The sequence below is a fragment of the Saimiri boliviensis genome, chromosome 14 (assembly GCF_048565385.1).
Source record: "Saimiri boliviensis isolate mSaiBol1 chromosome 14, mSaiBol1.pri, whole genome shotgun sequence".
Taxonomy (NCBI): domain Eukaryota; kingdom Metazoa; phylum Chordata; class Mammalia; order Primates; family Cebidae; genus Saimiri; species Saimiri boliviensis.
This window is the reverse complement of record NC_133462.1, coordinates 37707566-37723947: the sequence shown is the minus strand read 5'-3', so window position 1 is coordinate 37723947 and position 16382 is coordinate 37707566. Positions and strand designations below refer to the sequence as shown.

Sequence of the window (16382 nt, the reverse complement as noted above, 5' to 3'; positions counted from 1 at the left end):
AAGAAGAAAGAAAGAAAGGGAATGAAGGAAGGAAGGAAGAAAAAGAGAAAGAAAGAAAGGAAAGAAGAAAAAAATGAGAACATGTGATATTCGACTTTGTGTTTCTGAGTTATTTCACTTAGGAGAATGGCCTGCAGTCCCATCCACATTGCTTCAAAAGACATTATTTCATTCTTTTTTATGGCTCTGTGTGTGTGTGAACTCCTCTGTGTGAACACACACTGAGGGGTTCAAGGCTGAAGTGAACTATGATCATACCACTGCACTCCAGCCTGGGCAACACAGTGAGATCCTTTCTCTAAGATAAGCAAATAAAAGCTCAACAGCCCATCACATGGGTTCACGAAATCCTATGTGAACTGGCCCCTGACCCATCTTCAACCTCATCCATGCTACTCACCCTGTTCCCAGCACAGTGATCTCTCTGGTGCTCACACACGTTTCTCTCAGGGCCCTTGCACCTGCTGTTTTGTTTTCTGGGAATTTACTTTCCCTCTGGAAAAGCCACCTTCTGGGGAGGCCAAGGTGTGAGGATCGCTTGAGATCAGCCTGGACAACATAGACTCTGTCTCTACAACAGATATTAAAAATTAGCCAGGTATGGTGGTGCATACCTGTGGTTTCAGCCACTCGGGAGGCTGAGGTGGGAGGATTGCTTGAGTCTAGGAGTTTGAGACTTTGGTGAGCTATGGTTATGCCACTGCACTCCAGCCTGGGTAACAGAGAGAGAATCTGTCTCAAAAAAAAAAAAAAGAAAAAGAAAGCTGCATTTTCAGAGAGGTTTTTTTCTAACCACCACCATCTCACACTTAGAGAGTAACACAAACACCCAACATGTTGACTCTGTGCCAGGCACTGTCCTAAGTATAAATATTATCCTGACTTTCAGAAAAGAAAACAGAAGCACACAGTGATTAAGTAGCTTGATGAAGTTATGCAGCTAGGAATAATCTTCTTTTGTTATTTTCATAACATTTACTGCTATACAAAATTATCTTGCTATTGGAAATCTCCCCCAAGTAAACTGTAAATATTGTAAGAGCATATTTTCTTTCATTTTTTTTTCTTTTTTCTTGGAATGTTTTCTTGGAATGTTTGTTTTCTTCGGATGTTTTCTAAGTTTCTGACTTTTAAAAATTTTTTATTTTTATTTTTAGTAGAGACAGAGTTTAACTACGTTGACCAGGCTGGTCTCAAACTCCTCACCTCAGGTAATCCACCCGTCTCAGCCTCCCAAAGGGCTGGGATTACAGGTGTGAGCCACCGCACCTGGCCGGCTTTTCTTTTTTCTTTATAGACAGAGGTCTCGCTATGTTGTCCAGACTGGGCTTGAATTCCTGGGCTCAAGCAATCCTCTCCTCTTGACCTCCAAAGTACCTGGGATTACAGGTGCGAGCTACTGCACCCAGTGAAGAGCAGGGTTTTCTTGCTACTGTATCCCCTGCATCTATCACTGGGCCTGCCATCTAGGAGAGAGTTAAGCCCACTGAATGAATGAATGAATGAATGAATGAATGAATGAATTGTAGGAAGATCATTAAGACATAAATATGAAGGCTGAGTATGCTGGCTCACTTTTGTAATCCCAGCACTTGGAAAGTCTGAGGCAGGAGAATCACTTGAGCCCAGAGGTTCATGACCAGCTTGGGTAACATAGTGAGACCTTGTGTCTGAGGCAGGAGAGTTGCTTGAGCCCAGGAGTTCACGACCACCCTGGGCAATATGATGAGATCTCGTCTCTACAAAAAAAAAAAAAAAAAATTAGTCAGGTGTGGTGGCGCACACCTATAGTTCTAGCTATGTGGGAGGCTGAGGAGGGAGGACTGCTTAAGCCTGGGAGTGTGAAGTTGCAGTGAGCCATATTCACACCACTGTATTCCAGCCTGGGTGACAGAATGAGATACTGTCTCAAAAGAAAAAATAAGATATAAATATGAAATTTGCATTTAGAATGTAGAGAAGCTAATGGGACTAATAGGTGTTTTATGATTTCAAGGATGGATGAATCCAGATAGGGCTTAATAAATTAAGAGAGACGTACCACAGGACCTAAGCTTAGGGTTAAAGTTTGATTCCCAGAGGATTGAATTTGGCAACATGGGAATGACTTAGTTAATGGAATACAGCTGGACCCTGTTCTTGACCGTCCTTGTAATGACTGTCCTGGTTAGAGTCTGTTGCCAGTATCTCTCTGTCTATGCTCTTCTTGGGATCTCTGTTTGTTTATTTGTTTATTGTTGTTTGTTTTTGAAACAGGATCTCACTGTGTTGCCTAGGCTAGTCTTGAACTCCAGGGCTCAGGGAAACCTCTTGTCTCAGTCTCTAAGAGTGCTGGGATTGCTGTGCCCAGCCCCTTCTTGAGATCTCACACCTCCTAAACTTGAATGTTTTCCAAGTTCTTAGCTTCAGCGCTCTCTCTCTCTCTCTCTCTCTCTCTCTCTCTCTCTCTTTTTAGACAGAGTTTCACTCTGTTGCTCAGGCTGAAGTGTGTAATGGCACGATCTTGGCTCACTGCAACATCTGCCTTCCAGGTTCAAGCAATTCTCCTGCCTCTACCTCCGGAGTAGCTGGAATTACAGGTATGCGCCACCACACCCGACTAATTTTGTATTTTTAGTAGAGATGGGGTTTTGCCATGTTGCTCAGGCTGGTCTTGAACTCCCACCCTCAGGTGACCCACCTGCCTCGGCCTCCCAAAGTGCTGGGATTATAGCTCACTTCAGCCTTGAACATCTTGGTGTGTATTCACACGAGGGAGTTCACACATACAGAGAGCCATAAAAAAGAATGAAATCATGTCTGTTGCAGCAATGTGGATGAAACTGCAGGCCATTCTCCTAAGTGAAATAACTCAGAAACAGAAAGTCAAATACTGCATGTTCTCTTTTTTTTTTTTTTTTTTTTTTTTTTTTTTTGAGACAGAGTTTCACTGTTGTTGCCCAGGCTGGGGTGCAATGGCGCGATCTTGGCTTGGGATTACAGGTGTGATCACCGCACTGGGCCAGCTCTCTTTTTCAAAATGCCACTGTCATCTCATGACCCTTGGGAGAATCTGCTAAAAGCTACAGAATCTCCCCCCCACCGAAAACATATGCTTTAGCTTAATTTTGCATAGCATTTTAGGGGGTGGGGGAGATGCTGTAAAGTCTAAGATAACAGCTGCTTTTAAAAGCCCTTTTCACAGAGATCTCCTAATTTTCAAAGCTCATTCTCAGACTTAAACCCCAGGTTCACACCTACACACCTGTGAAGATTCCACTTGTACTCTCAGTGTTTGCACTCGGATAATCTGCAGAAAGGTAGCATGATGGAAAGCAGAGATTACTGGATTCAGATAGACCAGGATTTAAGTCCTGGAGCTATGATTTCCTGACTTTTTCTTTTCTTTTCTTTTCTTTCTTTTGAGACAGAGTTTCACTTTTCTTGCCCAGTCTGTCTGGAGTGCAACGGCACGATCTCAGCTCACTGTAGCCTCTGACTCCCGAGTTCAAGCAATTCTTGTGCCTCAGTTTCCTGGGTAGCTGCGATTACAGGTGCACGCCACCACGCCCGGCTAATTTAATCTCTGTATTTCATGAAGCATGCATGAATTCATGAATGCACATTTTAGTGAGAGAGACAGACTCCAAGAGGCATTTATCAGATTATGAGGAAATTGCCTTAACAGAGAATCTCCCCACCATCCCCACTGAAGATTATAAAACCACTAAGAAAACAGTTGAGTAAGGCAGTGATTTTTTGAAAATCTGATGTCTACAAAATAGCCTTGAGTAGCTCACCATTATCCACTAAACAAAGCCCAAATGCTTACCTTCACATGAAAAAATATCCCAATCTTTTTGCAAATCTCTGCTTATCTTAGCTAGTGCTACCCTCCTAAAAATATATTTCTTTTTTTTTTTTTTTTTTTTTTTTTGAGGCGGAGTTTCACTCTTGTTACCCAGGCTGGAGTGCAATGGCACGATCTCGGCTCACCGCAACCTCCGCCTCCTGGGTTCAGGCAATTCTCCTGCCTCAGCCTACTGAGTAGCTGGGATTACAGGCATACGCCACCATGCCCAGCTAATTTTTTGTATTTTTAGTAGACACGGGGTTTCACCATGTTGACCAGGATGGTCTCAAACTCTTGACCTTGTGATCCACCCGCCTCAGCCTCCCAAAGTGCTGGGATTACAGGCTTGAGCCACCGCGCCCAGCCTGGAAATATATTTCACTCCAGCTCTTTGGAGTAACATGCTGATCCCACTCAAAACCCATCCTTTCCTGCTCTTTCCTGCCACCTTCCTTCTTCACATGCTGTAATACTTAATTCTAAAATTTGGTAAATACTGTGATAGACACTTTACCTAAATGACATTTCATCCTAATCACAAACTGTGAGGCGGGGGTTATCATCTCCATTTTACAGATGAGGCGGCTGAGGCTATAAGAGGAGACAGGGTGTGTCCATGCTCCTACAGGTGTTCAGTGGTGTGGTTTGGTTCTGAATGTGTGTCTGCCTGAGTCCAAATCTCCCAGCTTTTCCACCGAGCCGTGATGCCTCTCTGCAGTCTCTTCCTGGAGTTTCTTACATTTTTACCCTCCTCCATCAAATTTCCCCTCTACAGAATTTCCATGTTAAAGGTAGTTTATTATTCTGTATCCTGACATCCAGTTAGGGGTTTGTGCCCCTCGGTGGCACTGAAATCACTCTATCTCATAGCATCATAATTCTGCTAAAAGTCAGAATTTGTTTTGTTTTGTTTTTTGTTTTTTGAGACAGAAGTTAGCTTCTGTTGCTCAGGCTGGAGTGCAATGGTGCGATCTCAGCTCACTACAACCACCTCTTCCTGGGTTCAAGTGATTCTCCTGTCTCAGCCTCCCAAGTAGCTGGGATTATAGGCATGTGCCACCACACCCAGCTAATTCTACATTTTTAGTAGAGAGGGGGTTTCTCCATGTTGGTCAGGCTGGTCTTGAACTCCCGACCTCAGGTGATCTGCCCATCTCAGCCTCCCAAAGTGCTGAAATTATAGGCATGAGCCACCATGCCTGGCCTGAATCATAGGATAGTTATATTTATAGTTAAGAAATTTTGGGTCAGGCGTGGTGGCTCACACCTGCAATCCCAGCATTTAGGGAGTCTGAGGCAGGCAAATCATTTGAGGTCAGGAGTTCCAGACCAGTCTGACCAACATGGCGTGACCCCATCTCTACTAAAAATACAAAAATTAGCCCGGCATGGTTGGGGGGTGCCTGTGGTCCCAGCTACTCAGGAGGCTGAGGCACGAGAATCACTTGAACCTGAGAGGCAGAGGTTGCAATAAGCTGAGATCATACTACTGCCCTACTGCCTGGGTGACAGAGTGAGACTCTGTCCCAAAAGGATAATAATAATAATAATAATAATATGCCAGTCACTCCTCTTAAAAATAAAATAAACACCTGAGGGGCGGGGGGTGGGGAGGTGGGAAGAGATAGCATGGGGAGAAATGACAGATACAGGTGAGGGGACGGAAGGCAGCAAAGCACACTGCCATGTGTGTACCTATGCAACAATCTTGCATGTTCATCACATGTACCCCAAAACCTAAAATGCAATAAAAAAAAAAAGAGAAAAAAAAAATAAAAAAATAAAAAAAAAATAAAATAAACAAACTTACAAATAATAAAAAAGTATCTTCCAGTGTATCTGACATCATTGAACTTGGCCTTCATTAATTTTATCAACATTTGTTCAGTCTCTCTCTCTCTCTCTCTCTCTCTCTTTCTCTCAATTCACTTACTGCGCTATCTTTCCTCTTCTTGTCACCATCACTCACTCAGGCACAAGTTAAATGGCTCAGTGTCCTCCCAGCAGGTATGTGACGATGAAGTTAGATGTTTGGACCAGCAGATGCCACATAGAAGTACTAGGAATATGTCCTCCTGGCCCAAAGAAGAAAAGGGGATAAGTTGTAGGAACTGAGGGAATATGTACAATTTCTGGGCCAATCAGAAGTCAATTCCCCGAGCTCCTTGTTATGCAAACTGTCTAATTTCATCTCTATTCCCTGAACAGTTCTGTTTCCTCTGGGGGCTGGGACATGGCAGTAAGAACCATTTTATGTCTTCTTTGGGGTAAGATGCATGTTTCCTAACTTTCTCTGCACCCTCTCCTCCAGGAACAAATTCTCCTTGTCTTCTAAGCTCAGTCTTTCCAATGCCTAGGGCTTCTCCTATCAGAAGTTTCCATTATCATTGGATGCCATTGTTTCTCCTCACTTAAAGAACTAAGAGGCCAGGCATGGTGGCTCACTCCTGTAATCCCAGCACTTTGGGAGGGCAAAGCGAGTGGATCACCTTAGGTCAGGAGTTTGAGACCAGCCTGGCCAACATGGTAAAACCTCATCACTACTAAAAATACAAAAATTAGCTGGGCGTGATGGCAGGTGTCTATAATCCCAGCTAGTCGGGAAGCTGAGGCAGGAGAATCGCTTGAACCCAGAGGCAGAGGTTGCAGTGAACAGAGATCGCACCATTGCACTCCAGCCTGGGGGACAAGAGTGAGACTGAGTCCTATATAAAACAAAAAAGAATTAAGAAACACTTCAAGCATCTTCCCATGTTCACCCAGTGATCTGTCGCCAAGACACAGGGCTGCCTGCTTTCATCACTGAACTTCAACAGGGCAATTCTCTGCAAAGACCTTTTTCCCAAATAAGTAACATTCACCCTTTTGTCATATAAGCTCAGATTCAGGGCCAGGCACAGTGGCTGATGCCTGTAATCCCAGCACTTTGGGAGGCCAAGGTGGGAGGATCACTTGAGTCCAGGAGTTCAAGACCAGCCTGGCCAACATGGCAAAACCCTGCCTCTATTAAATACAAAAATTAGCTGGCCATGGTGGCAGGCACCTGTAATCTCAGCTACTTGGGAGGTGGAGGCAGGAGGATTGCTTGAACCCAGGAGACAGAGGTTGCAGTGACCCAAGATTTCGCCACTGCACTGCAGTCTGGGTGACAGGGTGAGACTCTGTCTCACAAGTGAATGAATGAATGAATGAATGAAAGCTCAGATTCACAAGTGAGAGGATTAGAAGGTGGATATAGTCTTCTGAGGGCTACCAGGCAACTCATGACAGAAATGTGTTCTGGTTGACTACGTGAAAGTATCTATTATCAATGAATCCAGGAAAGGGTTCTCAGTTTTCTGTCTCTGGGAAACAGGTCTAGACGTGGCTGCTGCCTTGACTGACGCTACCTGGTGACTCAGGAAAACCATCCCTGCAGGAGGGCACCTCATAAAGGACTGAATGATGCCCTCTCCTATTCCTGCACATTTCCTAACTTGGAGGTTCTCGTTATGAAAGAGAACTGTCTTCACTATTTGAGCATATTACAGTTAGGGTTTCTATTTATTATTTATGTATGTATGTATTTATTTATTTAGTCTTGCTCTGTCTCCCAGGCTGGAGTGCAGTGGTGTGATCTTGGCTCACTGTAACCTCCACCTTCTGGGCTCAAGCAATTCTCCTGCTTCAGCCTCCCAAATAGCTGAGATTACAGGCTCCAGCCACCACGACTGGCTAATTTTTGTATTTTTGGCAGAGACGGGGGTTTCACCACATTGGGCAGGCTGGTCTCGAACTCCTGACCTCAAGTGATCCACGTGTCTCAGTCCCCCAAAGTGCTGGGAATACAGGCGTGAGCCACCATGCCTGGCCAGGGTTCCTATTTTATTTTTTTATTATACGTACTTTAAGTTCTGGGGTACATGTGCAGAACATGGAGGTTTGTTACATAGTTATTCACTTGCCATGGCGGTTTGCTGCATCCATCACCCCATCATCTACATTAGGTGTTTCTCCTAATGCTAGCTCTCCCCTAACCCTCTACCCGCCGACAGGCCCATGTGTGATGTTCCCCTCCCTCTGTCCATGTGTTCTCATTGTTCAGCTCCCACTTATGAGTGAGAACATGTGGTGTTTGGTTTTCCGTTCTTGTATTAGTTTAGTGAGAATGATGGTTTCCATCTTCATCTATGTCCCAGCAAAGGACGTGAACTCATCCTTTTTTATGGCTGCATAGTATTCCATGGTGTATATGTGTCACATTTTCTTTATCCAGTCTATCATTGATGGGCATTTGGGTTGGTTCCAAGTCTTTGCTATTGCGAACAGTGCTGCAGTAAACATATGTGTGCATGTGTCTTTATCACTGAATGATTTATACTCCTTTAGGTACATACCCAGTAATGGGATTGCTGGGTCAAATGGTATTTCTAGTTCTAGATCCTTGATGGAACCTAAGGGGTCCTCATTTATGAAGTTCAAATATCTCACAATCATCTCAAACCTCTAAGATAATCTAATTTTTATGATGTCTAAATATTTTTCATAAATCTCATTTTTTAATGATAAAACTGAGTATAATAGATGCTAATGTTGTATAGGGAGAATATAGTTTACCAGTGACTCGTCCCACTAATTACTAACTTGAATAGGAAAACTTAGCCCCCTTTACCCACCATAGGTGTACACTGGGGTACAATTGATATGACCCTAAATATGCAAAAAGGTGGAAGATTGTCTCCAGATACAACAACAGGCTCACTTAAACCCTTTTCTTGGCAGGGCACAGTGACTTACACCTCTAATCCCAGATCTTTGGGAGACCATGGCAGGAGGATCACTTGAGCCTAGGTTTTGAGTCTAGCCTGACCAACATAGCCAGACCCCATCTCTACACCACACACCACACTGGGCATGGTGGTGCATGCCTGGAGTCCTAGCTTCCTAGGAGGCTGAGGTAGGAGGGCACCTGGAGTTTGAGCCCTGGAGTCCTGGAGTCTAAGTCTGTAGGGAGCTATGATCACGCCATTGCATTCCAGCCTAGGCGATAAAGCAAGACTCTGTCTGTGAAAAAAATTCCATCCCTATTAATGATACAAAAATTAGCCAGGCATGGTGGCAGGCGCCTGTAATGCCAGGTACCTAGGAGGCTGAAGCAGGAGAATGGATTGAACCTAGGAGGCGGAGGCTGCGGTGCTCCAAGTTTGCGCCATTGCACTCCAGCCTGGCTAATAGAGCAAGACTCAGTCAAGAAAGAAGAGAAGAGAGTGAGCTAAAAAAAAATAATTAATTAATTAATTAATAGAAAGAAAAGAAAAGAAAGAGTCAGATGGTTGGATGCAGTGGCTCACACTTGTAATCCCAGCAGTTTGAAAGGCCAAGGCGGGCAGATCACTTGAAGCCAGGAGTTGGAGAACAGCCTGGCCAACATAGTGAAACCCCATCTCTACTAAGAATACAAAAATTAGCTGGGTGTAGTGGCACATGCCTGTAGTCCCAGCTACTCAGGAGGCTGAGGCAGGAGAATCACTAGAACCTAGGAGGTTGAGGTTGCAGTGAGCCAAGACCATGCCATAGCACTCCAGCCTGGGTGACAGAGTGAGACTCTGTTAAAAGAAAAAAGAAAAGAAAAGAAAGAAAAGGAAGGAAGGAAGGAAGGAAGGAAGGAAGGAAGGAAGGAAGGAAGGAAGGAAGGAAGAAAGAAAGAAAGAAAGAAAGAAAGAAAGAAAGAAAGAAAGAAAGAAAGAAAGAAAGAAAGAAAGAAAGAGTCCGGCATTCTAGCTCACCAGGAATCCTGTCACTTTGACTTACTCTAGAAACCTGAATCCAAGGCAAATGGCACACCACAGAAGAGAAGGCATCCTCCCCATGAACTTCCTCAAGATTCCCTTCATGTCCTTATTCCTCAGACTATAGATAAAGGGGTTCACCATTTGAGGACCCACAGAATACATCATTGAAGCCACTGCAGTCTTCCTAGGTGAGTCAGTAACTGCAGAACTAATGTACACCCCCAAACCTGTCCTATAGAACAAGAGCACCATGGAGAGGTGAGACCCACAGGTGAAAAAGGCTTTATACTTTCTGCGTGCTGATGGCATTCTCAAAATAGAGGAGGCAATCTGAGCATAAGAGAATATGATTCCAGACAGAGGAACACCACCAAATATGCAAGCTGCAAAATATATCAGGATGTTATTGATGAGGGTGTCAGAACAAGCAAGCTGGATGACCTGAGCCAGTTCACAGAAGAAGAGCGGGATTTCCAGATCTGTGCAGAAGGACAGCCTCAACACCATCAGGCTGAGAAGAAGGGCATTCACAACGCTAGTCAACGGAGAAAGAAGAATCAGCAGGCTGCAGAGGCAGGGGTTCATGATGACCATGTATCTAAGGGGGTGACAAATGGCCACATAGCGGTCGTAGGCCATTGCTGCAAGAAGACAGTTTTCCAAGCCAGCAAAAAGCAGGACAAAGCAGATCTGGGTGAGGCAGCCTGTGTAAGTGATACTCTGATTCTGAGCTTGGATGTTCACCAGCATCTTTGGGATGGTGGTTGTGCTTAAACAAATGTCAGAAAAGGAGAGATTGGAAAGGAAGAAGTACATGGGGGTGTGGAGGTGGGAGTCAGAGATGACAGCCAGGAGGATGAGCAGGTTCCCCAGGATGGTGACTAGGTACCTGGACAGGAACAGGCTGAAGAGGACGGGCTGCAGTTCTGGATCCTCTGTTAGTCCCAGGAGAAGGAATTCTGAAACAGATGTTTGGTTTCTAGCTTCCATGCTGTTGATGATGAATCTGATGGACAAGATAATAAAATGTGAGAAGCAGCAGTTTCAGTGGCATCACTGGGGAACATGACAGAAATGCAAAATCTTTTTTTATTTTTTTCTCTGAGATAGGGTCTTGCTCCGTTGCCAGGGTGGAGTGCAGTGCCACCATCTCAGCTGATTGCAACCTCCGCTTCCTGGATTCAAGTGATTCTCCTGCCTCAGTCTCCTGAGTAGCTTGGATTGCAGGTGTGCAGCACCATGCCTTGCTAATTTTTGTATTTTTAGTAGGGATGGATTTCACTATGTTGGCTGATCTTGAACTCCTGACCTTGTGATCCACCTGCCTCAGGTGGAGGTCAGGGATTCAAGACCAGCCTGGCCAACATGGCAAAACGCTGTCTCTACTAAAAATACAAAAATTAGCCAGGCTTGGTGGTGTACACCTATAATCCCAGCTACTCGGGAGGCTAAGGCAGGAGAATCGCTTGAACCCAGGAGGTGGAGGTTGCAGTGAGCCGAAATCACACCACTGCACTCCAGCCTGGGTGACAGAGCCAGATTCCATCTCAAAAAACAAAACAAAAATATAAAAATTAGCCAGGCATGGTGGTACACACCTGTAATCCCAGCTACTTGGGAGGTTGAGGCAGGAGAATCACTTGAACCCAAGAGGCAGAGGTTGCAGTGAGCCAAGACTGTACCACTGCATTCCACCCTGGGTGACAAGAGTGAAACTCTTGTCTCAAAAAAAAAAAAAAAAAAAAAAAGTCGTACATATACACCATGCCTTGGAATACTAGACAGCCATAAAAAATGAGATCATGTCCTTTGCAGAAACATGGATGGAGCCGGAGGCCATTATCCTAAGTAAACTAAGGCAGGAACAGAAAAACCAAATGCTTCATTTTCTCACTTATGTGTGGGAGCTAAATACTGATTTCACATAGACACAAGGGAGTGAACAACAGACACTGGCACCTACTTGAGGGTGGAGATATGAAAACTACCTATGAGGTACTATGCTTTTGTTGTTGTGGTGGTGGTGGTGGTGGTGGGGTGTGTGTGTGTGTGTGTGTGTGTGTGTGTGTGTTTAGATGAAGTTTCACTCTGTCACCTGGGTGGGAGTGCAGTGGAGCCATCTCTGCTCACTGCAACCTCCATCTCGTGGGTTCAAGCAATTCTCCTGCCTCAGCCTCCCAAGTAGTTGGGATTACAGGCACCTACTGCTATGCCCAGCTAATTTTTTGTATTTTTAGTAGAGACAGGGTTTCTCCATGTTGGCCAGGCTGGTCTTGAACTCCTGACCTCATGATTTGCCCGCCTCGGCCTCCCAAAGTGCTGGGATTACAGGTGTGAGCTGCCACGCCCAGCTGATATTTGTATTTTTTAGTAGAGATGGGGTTTCACCATGTTGGCCAGGCTGGATGTAACTTTTCAATCAGAATTATTCCATGCCTTCAAATAAACCAAAAGATGAGAATGAAGTCCTGCAATCTGTCTTCTAGAGCAATGGTTCCCAAACTTTGACGTGCCTTAGAATCATCTGAAGAGCTTGTCAAAGGGCAGATGCATCGTTTGATACTATCACTCCCTTTTACCCATAAGGACACTTTGGTAAGGTGAGGTTACATCATAGATATGAAATACTGAAATACGCAGTTAGTGGTTGGCAAAGACTGGGTATCAGCTCAGATCTTTTTTTCTGTTAAGACAGAGTCTTGCTGTCACCCGGGCTGGAGTGCAGAAGCGTGATCTCACCTCACTGAAACCTCCACCTCCCAGGTTCAAGCCATCCTCATGTCTCAGTCTCCTAAGTAGCTAAGATTAGAGGTGTGTGCCCACCACCACACCTGGCTAATTTTTGTATTTTTAGTAGAGACGGGATTTCAACATGTTGATTAAGCTGGTCTCAACTCCTGGCCTCAAGTGATCCACTCATGTTGGCCTGCCAAAGTGCTGAGATTGATCACAGGCTTGAGCCACCGTGACCAGCCTCAGATCTTCTGACTGTTTATTAGAGTCAAGGTCTCATTCTGTCACTCAGGCTGGAGTGCAGTGGTGTGATCACAGTTCACTGCAAACGTGAACTTCTAGGCTCAAGCTGTCTTCCCACCTCAGCTTCCCAATTAGCTGGAACTACAGGCATGCACTACCATGCCTGGTTAATTTTTAACATTTTTTGCTGTTGTTGTTGAGATGGGGTCTTGCTATGTTGCCTAAGCTGACCTTGAACTCCTGGCCTTGAGTGGTCTTCCTGACTTATCCTGACTCAGCCTCTCAAAATCCTGAGATAACAGGCATGAACCACCGCACCTGGCCAGAACTAGTAATTCTTTCTTTTTTTTTTTTTTTTCCTCTGAGACAATTATTCAAAGTGATGTGTTCAAAACCAAACTATATTTTAAATATATTAATTTTAATTATTTAAGTAACACATTAAATGCATCGGCCTTGTTAGAATTAGCACGTGATATCGGTCTGTCCCTTTTACTGTGACTGCCATCTTAGTCCTCTTCATCCTTTTCCGGAAGTGACTACAGAGCCTGTAATCCCAGCCCTTTGGGAGGCAAAGACAGGTGGATTACTTGAGGTCAGGAGTTAGAGACCAGCCTGACAAACATGGTGAAACCCCGTCTCTACTAAAAATTCAAAAATTAGCTGGGCATGGTGGCACGCACCTATAATCCCAGCTACTGAGAAGGCTGAGTCAGGAGAATCTCTTGAACCCAGGAAAAGATTGCAGCGAGCCAAGATCGTATCAATGCACTCCAGGCTGTGTGACAGAGTGAGATTCCATTTCAAAAAAAAAAAAAAATGTAGCGTGTTTTTTTGTTGTTGTTGTTTGTTTGCTTTTTTTTTGAGATGGAGTTTCGCTCTTGTTACCCAGGCTGGAGTGCAATGGCGCGATCTCGGCTCACCGCAACCTCCGCCTCCTGGGTTCAGGCAATTCTCCTGCCTCAGCCTCCCGAGTAGCTGGGATTACAGGCACGTGCCACCATGCCCAGCTAATTTTTGTATTTTTAGTAGAGACAGGGTTTCACCACGTTGACCGGGATGGTCTCGATCTCTTGACCTCATGATCCACCCACCTCGGCCTCCCAAAGTGCTGGGATTACAGGCGTGAGCCACCGCGCCCGGCCTTAGCGTGTTTTTTTAACAACTGATATACTATTCACAAAAAAAAAGGAAAGAGAAAGAGAAAAAGAAAGGGAAAAAGAGATAAAGGGAGGAAGAAAGCAAGAAAATTTTTGTATGATAAACAGTGTACAGTATGAGAAAATTCTCAGTATTTTTGAATCTGCACAGGTATGTTCATTTTTATTATAGATTATTCATGTGGGGATTACTGAGAAAGTACAGAGACTAATGAAGAGCTGGCTACCCATCAGCCAACAATATAAAATTCACATAATTCACCATCCTTGCTTTAGGTCTTTTTATTGCAATAAGTAACAAATATTTGTATTGCAATAAAGTGTGTATTTAAGCCTGGGCATGGTGACTCACACCTATAATCTGAGCACTTTGGGAGGCTGAGGCAGGTGGATCACCTGACGTCAGGTGTTCAAAACCAGCCTGACCAATATCGCGAAACCCCATCTCTCCTAAAAATACAAAAAAAAAAAAAAAAAAATTTTAGCCAGGTGGGGTGGTGTGTGGCTGTAATCACAGATACTCAGGAGGCTGAGATAGGAGAATAGCTTGAACCCAGGAGGCAGAGGTGGAGGTTGCAGTGAGCTGAGATTGCACCACTGCACTCCAAGCTGGGCAACAAAGTGAGACTCCATCTCAAAAAGAAAAAAAAAAAAAAGGGTGTATTTGAAAACCCTTACTTCATGTACATGCACAATCTTGATTTTTTTCCTTCCCAAGGGGAACCAGTACACATACTTTATCTATATTATTCTCCCATACCTTTCATTGCATTTGGTATTACTCTTCCAAATAATAATAACTGCATTGCGTTGCATTTTAAAAGCTTTATATATCCAGGCACTGTGGCTCACATCTGTAATCCCAGTCCTTTGGGAGGCTGAGGTGGGAGTACAGAGGCCTGGAGTATAAGACCAGCCTGGGCAACATAGTGACAACCCATGTCTACCAAAAATTTTTGAAATGGCCGGGCATGGTGGCTCATGTCTATAATCCCAGCACTTTGGGAGGCCAAGGCGGGCAGCTCACCTGAGGTTGGGAGTTTGAGACCAGCCTGACCAACATGAAGAAGCCCTGTCTCTACTAAAAATACAAACCGAGCCAGATGTAGTGGCACATGCCTATAATCCCAGCTACCTGGGGGGCTGAGGCAGGAGAATTGCTTGAACCCAGGAGACGGAGGTTTCAATGAGTCGAGAGCATGCCATTGCACTCCAGCCTGGGCAACAAGAGTGAAACTCCATCTTAAATAAATAAATTAATAAATAAAAATTTGGAAATGGCATGTACCTGTAGTCCCGACTATTCAGGAGGCTGAGGCCGGAGGATTGCTTGATCCCAGGAATTCGAGACTGCAGTGAGCTATGATCGAGTCACCATACTCCTATGAGGCAACAGAGTGAGAATTTGTCTCCAAAAAAACAAAACCACCTGCCCTCATTTCCAAAGTCTTAATTAACTCAAGGGCATTAAAGTTATCTGATTGGCTTCCACGAGAATGGTACTCAACCTCTTAAGTGGATAATGCAGAGAATGATCTATGCTCAGGAAGTGCAGACAGACTAGAGTCCTAGTCCAAAAGGATCATCCCTACAAGGAGACTGCGATGCAGCTACCTAGCTGGGTGAGAGATGTTCAGTGAGATGGTTACAGGCTGACTTGCTGAAGTATCTTACATCCCTGGGACCTCAATCTCCACCGCTCCTCATTACCCTGGCTATTTTACCTTCGTTCTGATCCCAGGAGTGCACATCCTTAAAGACCAAGATGAGAGAAGTGAGGAATTCCGGATGACCAAGTCCCTGTCCCTGGAGGCCAGGTGTACACCATCCGCTTCTCTCCATTGTTTCTGTTCACCTCCACTTCATGAACCTTGCTCCCACAACACACCATTCATCTAGTAAAAAGGACTTTGATCTGAGGAATGCGACTTCTCTTCATTGTCAGGCCCAGAGAGACATTAAAATGAGACAGCAACCACAATCCTCCCCCGTCCTTTGAACTATGTATTCATCTAATAAAACTGCTTGTTGTTGGCTGGTCGTGGTGGCTCACGCCTGTAAACCCAGCACTTTGGGAGGCTGAAGTGGGTGGATCACAAGGTCAGGAGTTCGAGACCAGCCTGGCCAACATGGTGAAACCCGGTCTTTACTAAAAATTTTTAAAAAATTAAAAATTAGCCAGACGTGGTGGTAGGTGGCTGTAATCCCAGGTACTCAGGAGGCTGAGGCAGGAGAATCACTTGAATCTGGGAGGTGGAGGTTGCAGTGAGCTGAGATCAGGCCATTGCACTCCAGCCTGGGTGAGAGCAAGACTCCATCTCAAAAAAAAATAAAAAATTGTTGTTGTCACAAGTAGTTACAAAGTAACCTAATGATAACATGGGAATTAAAAACAAATTATTTAGGCAGTTAGTGAGGGTACAGAAGTCCTGGGTAAGGTTTTTCTTTTAATAAAAAGCAGCCCCCAAATCATTTATTTTCAAAGAAAAAGTAGCCTGAAAAATCAAGGTGCAAGCATAGATAAGCAAGCTAGAAGCCTGCACAGGTGAATGTCAGAAGCTGTGCCAGAAGCCAGGTATAACCAACATGGGGCTTTTCTTTTCTTTGCTTTTCTTTCTTTCTTTCTTTCTTTTTTTTAGGCAG

At 44.5% G+C, this 16382-nt stretch overlaps 1 protein-coding gene across 1 annotated transcript; it reads right to left on the bottom strand.

Moving 5' to 3' along the window:
* Positions 1–9618: 9618 nt before the first annotated feature.
* Positions 9619–10593, bottom strand: LOC101043494 (olfactory receptor 7G2). The gene has a single exon (XM_010349603.3). It carries the CDS (start codon positions 10591–10593, stop codon positions 9619–9621), a length of 975 nt encoding a protein of 324 aa, XP_010347905.3.
* Between the last annotated feature and the right edge of the window lie 5789 nt (positions 10594–16382).

Coding starts and splice junctions, on each gene's coding strand:
- LOC101043494 (XM_010349603.3), bottom strand. CDS start 10,593: ATGGAAGCTAGAAACCAAACATCTGTTTCAGAATTCCTTCTCCTGGGA.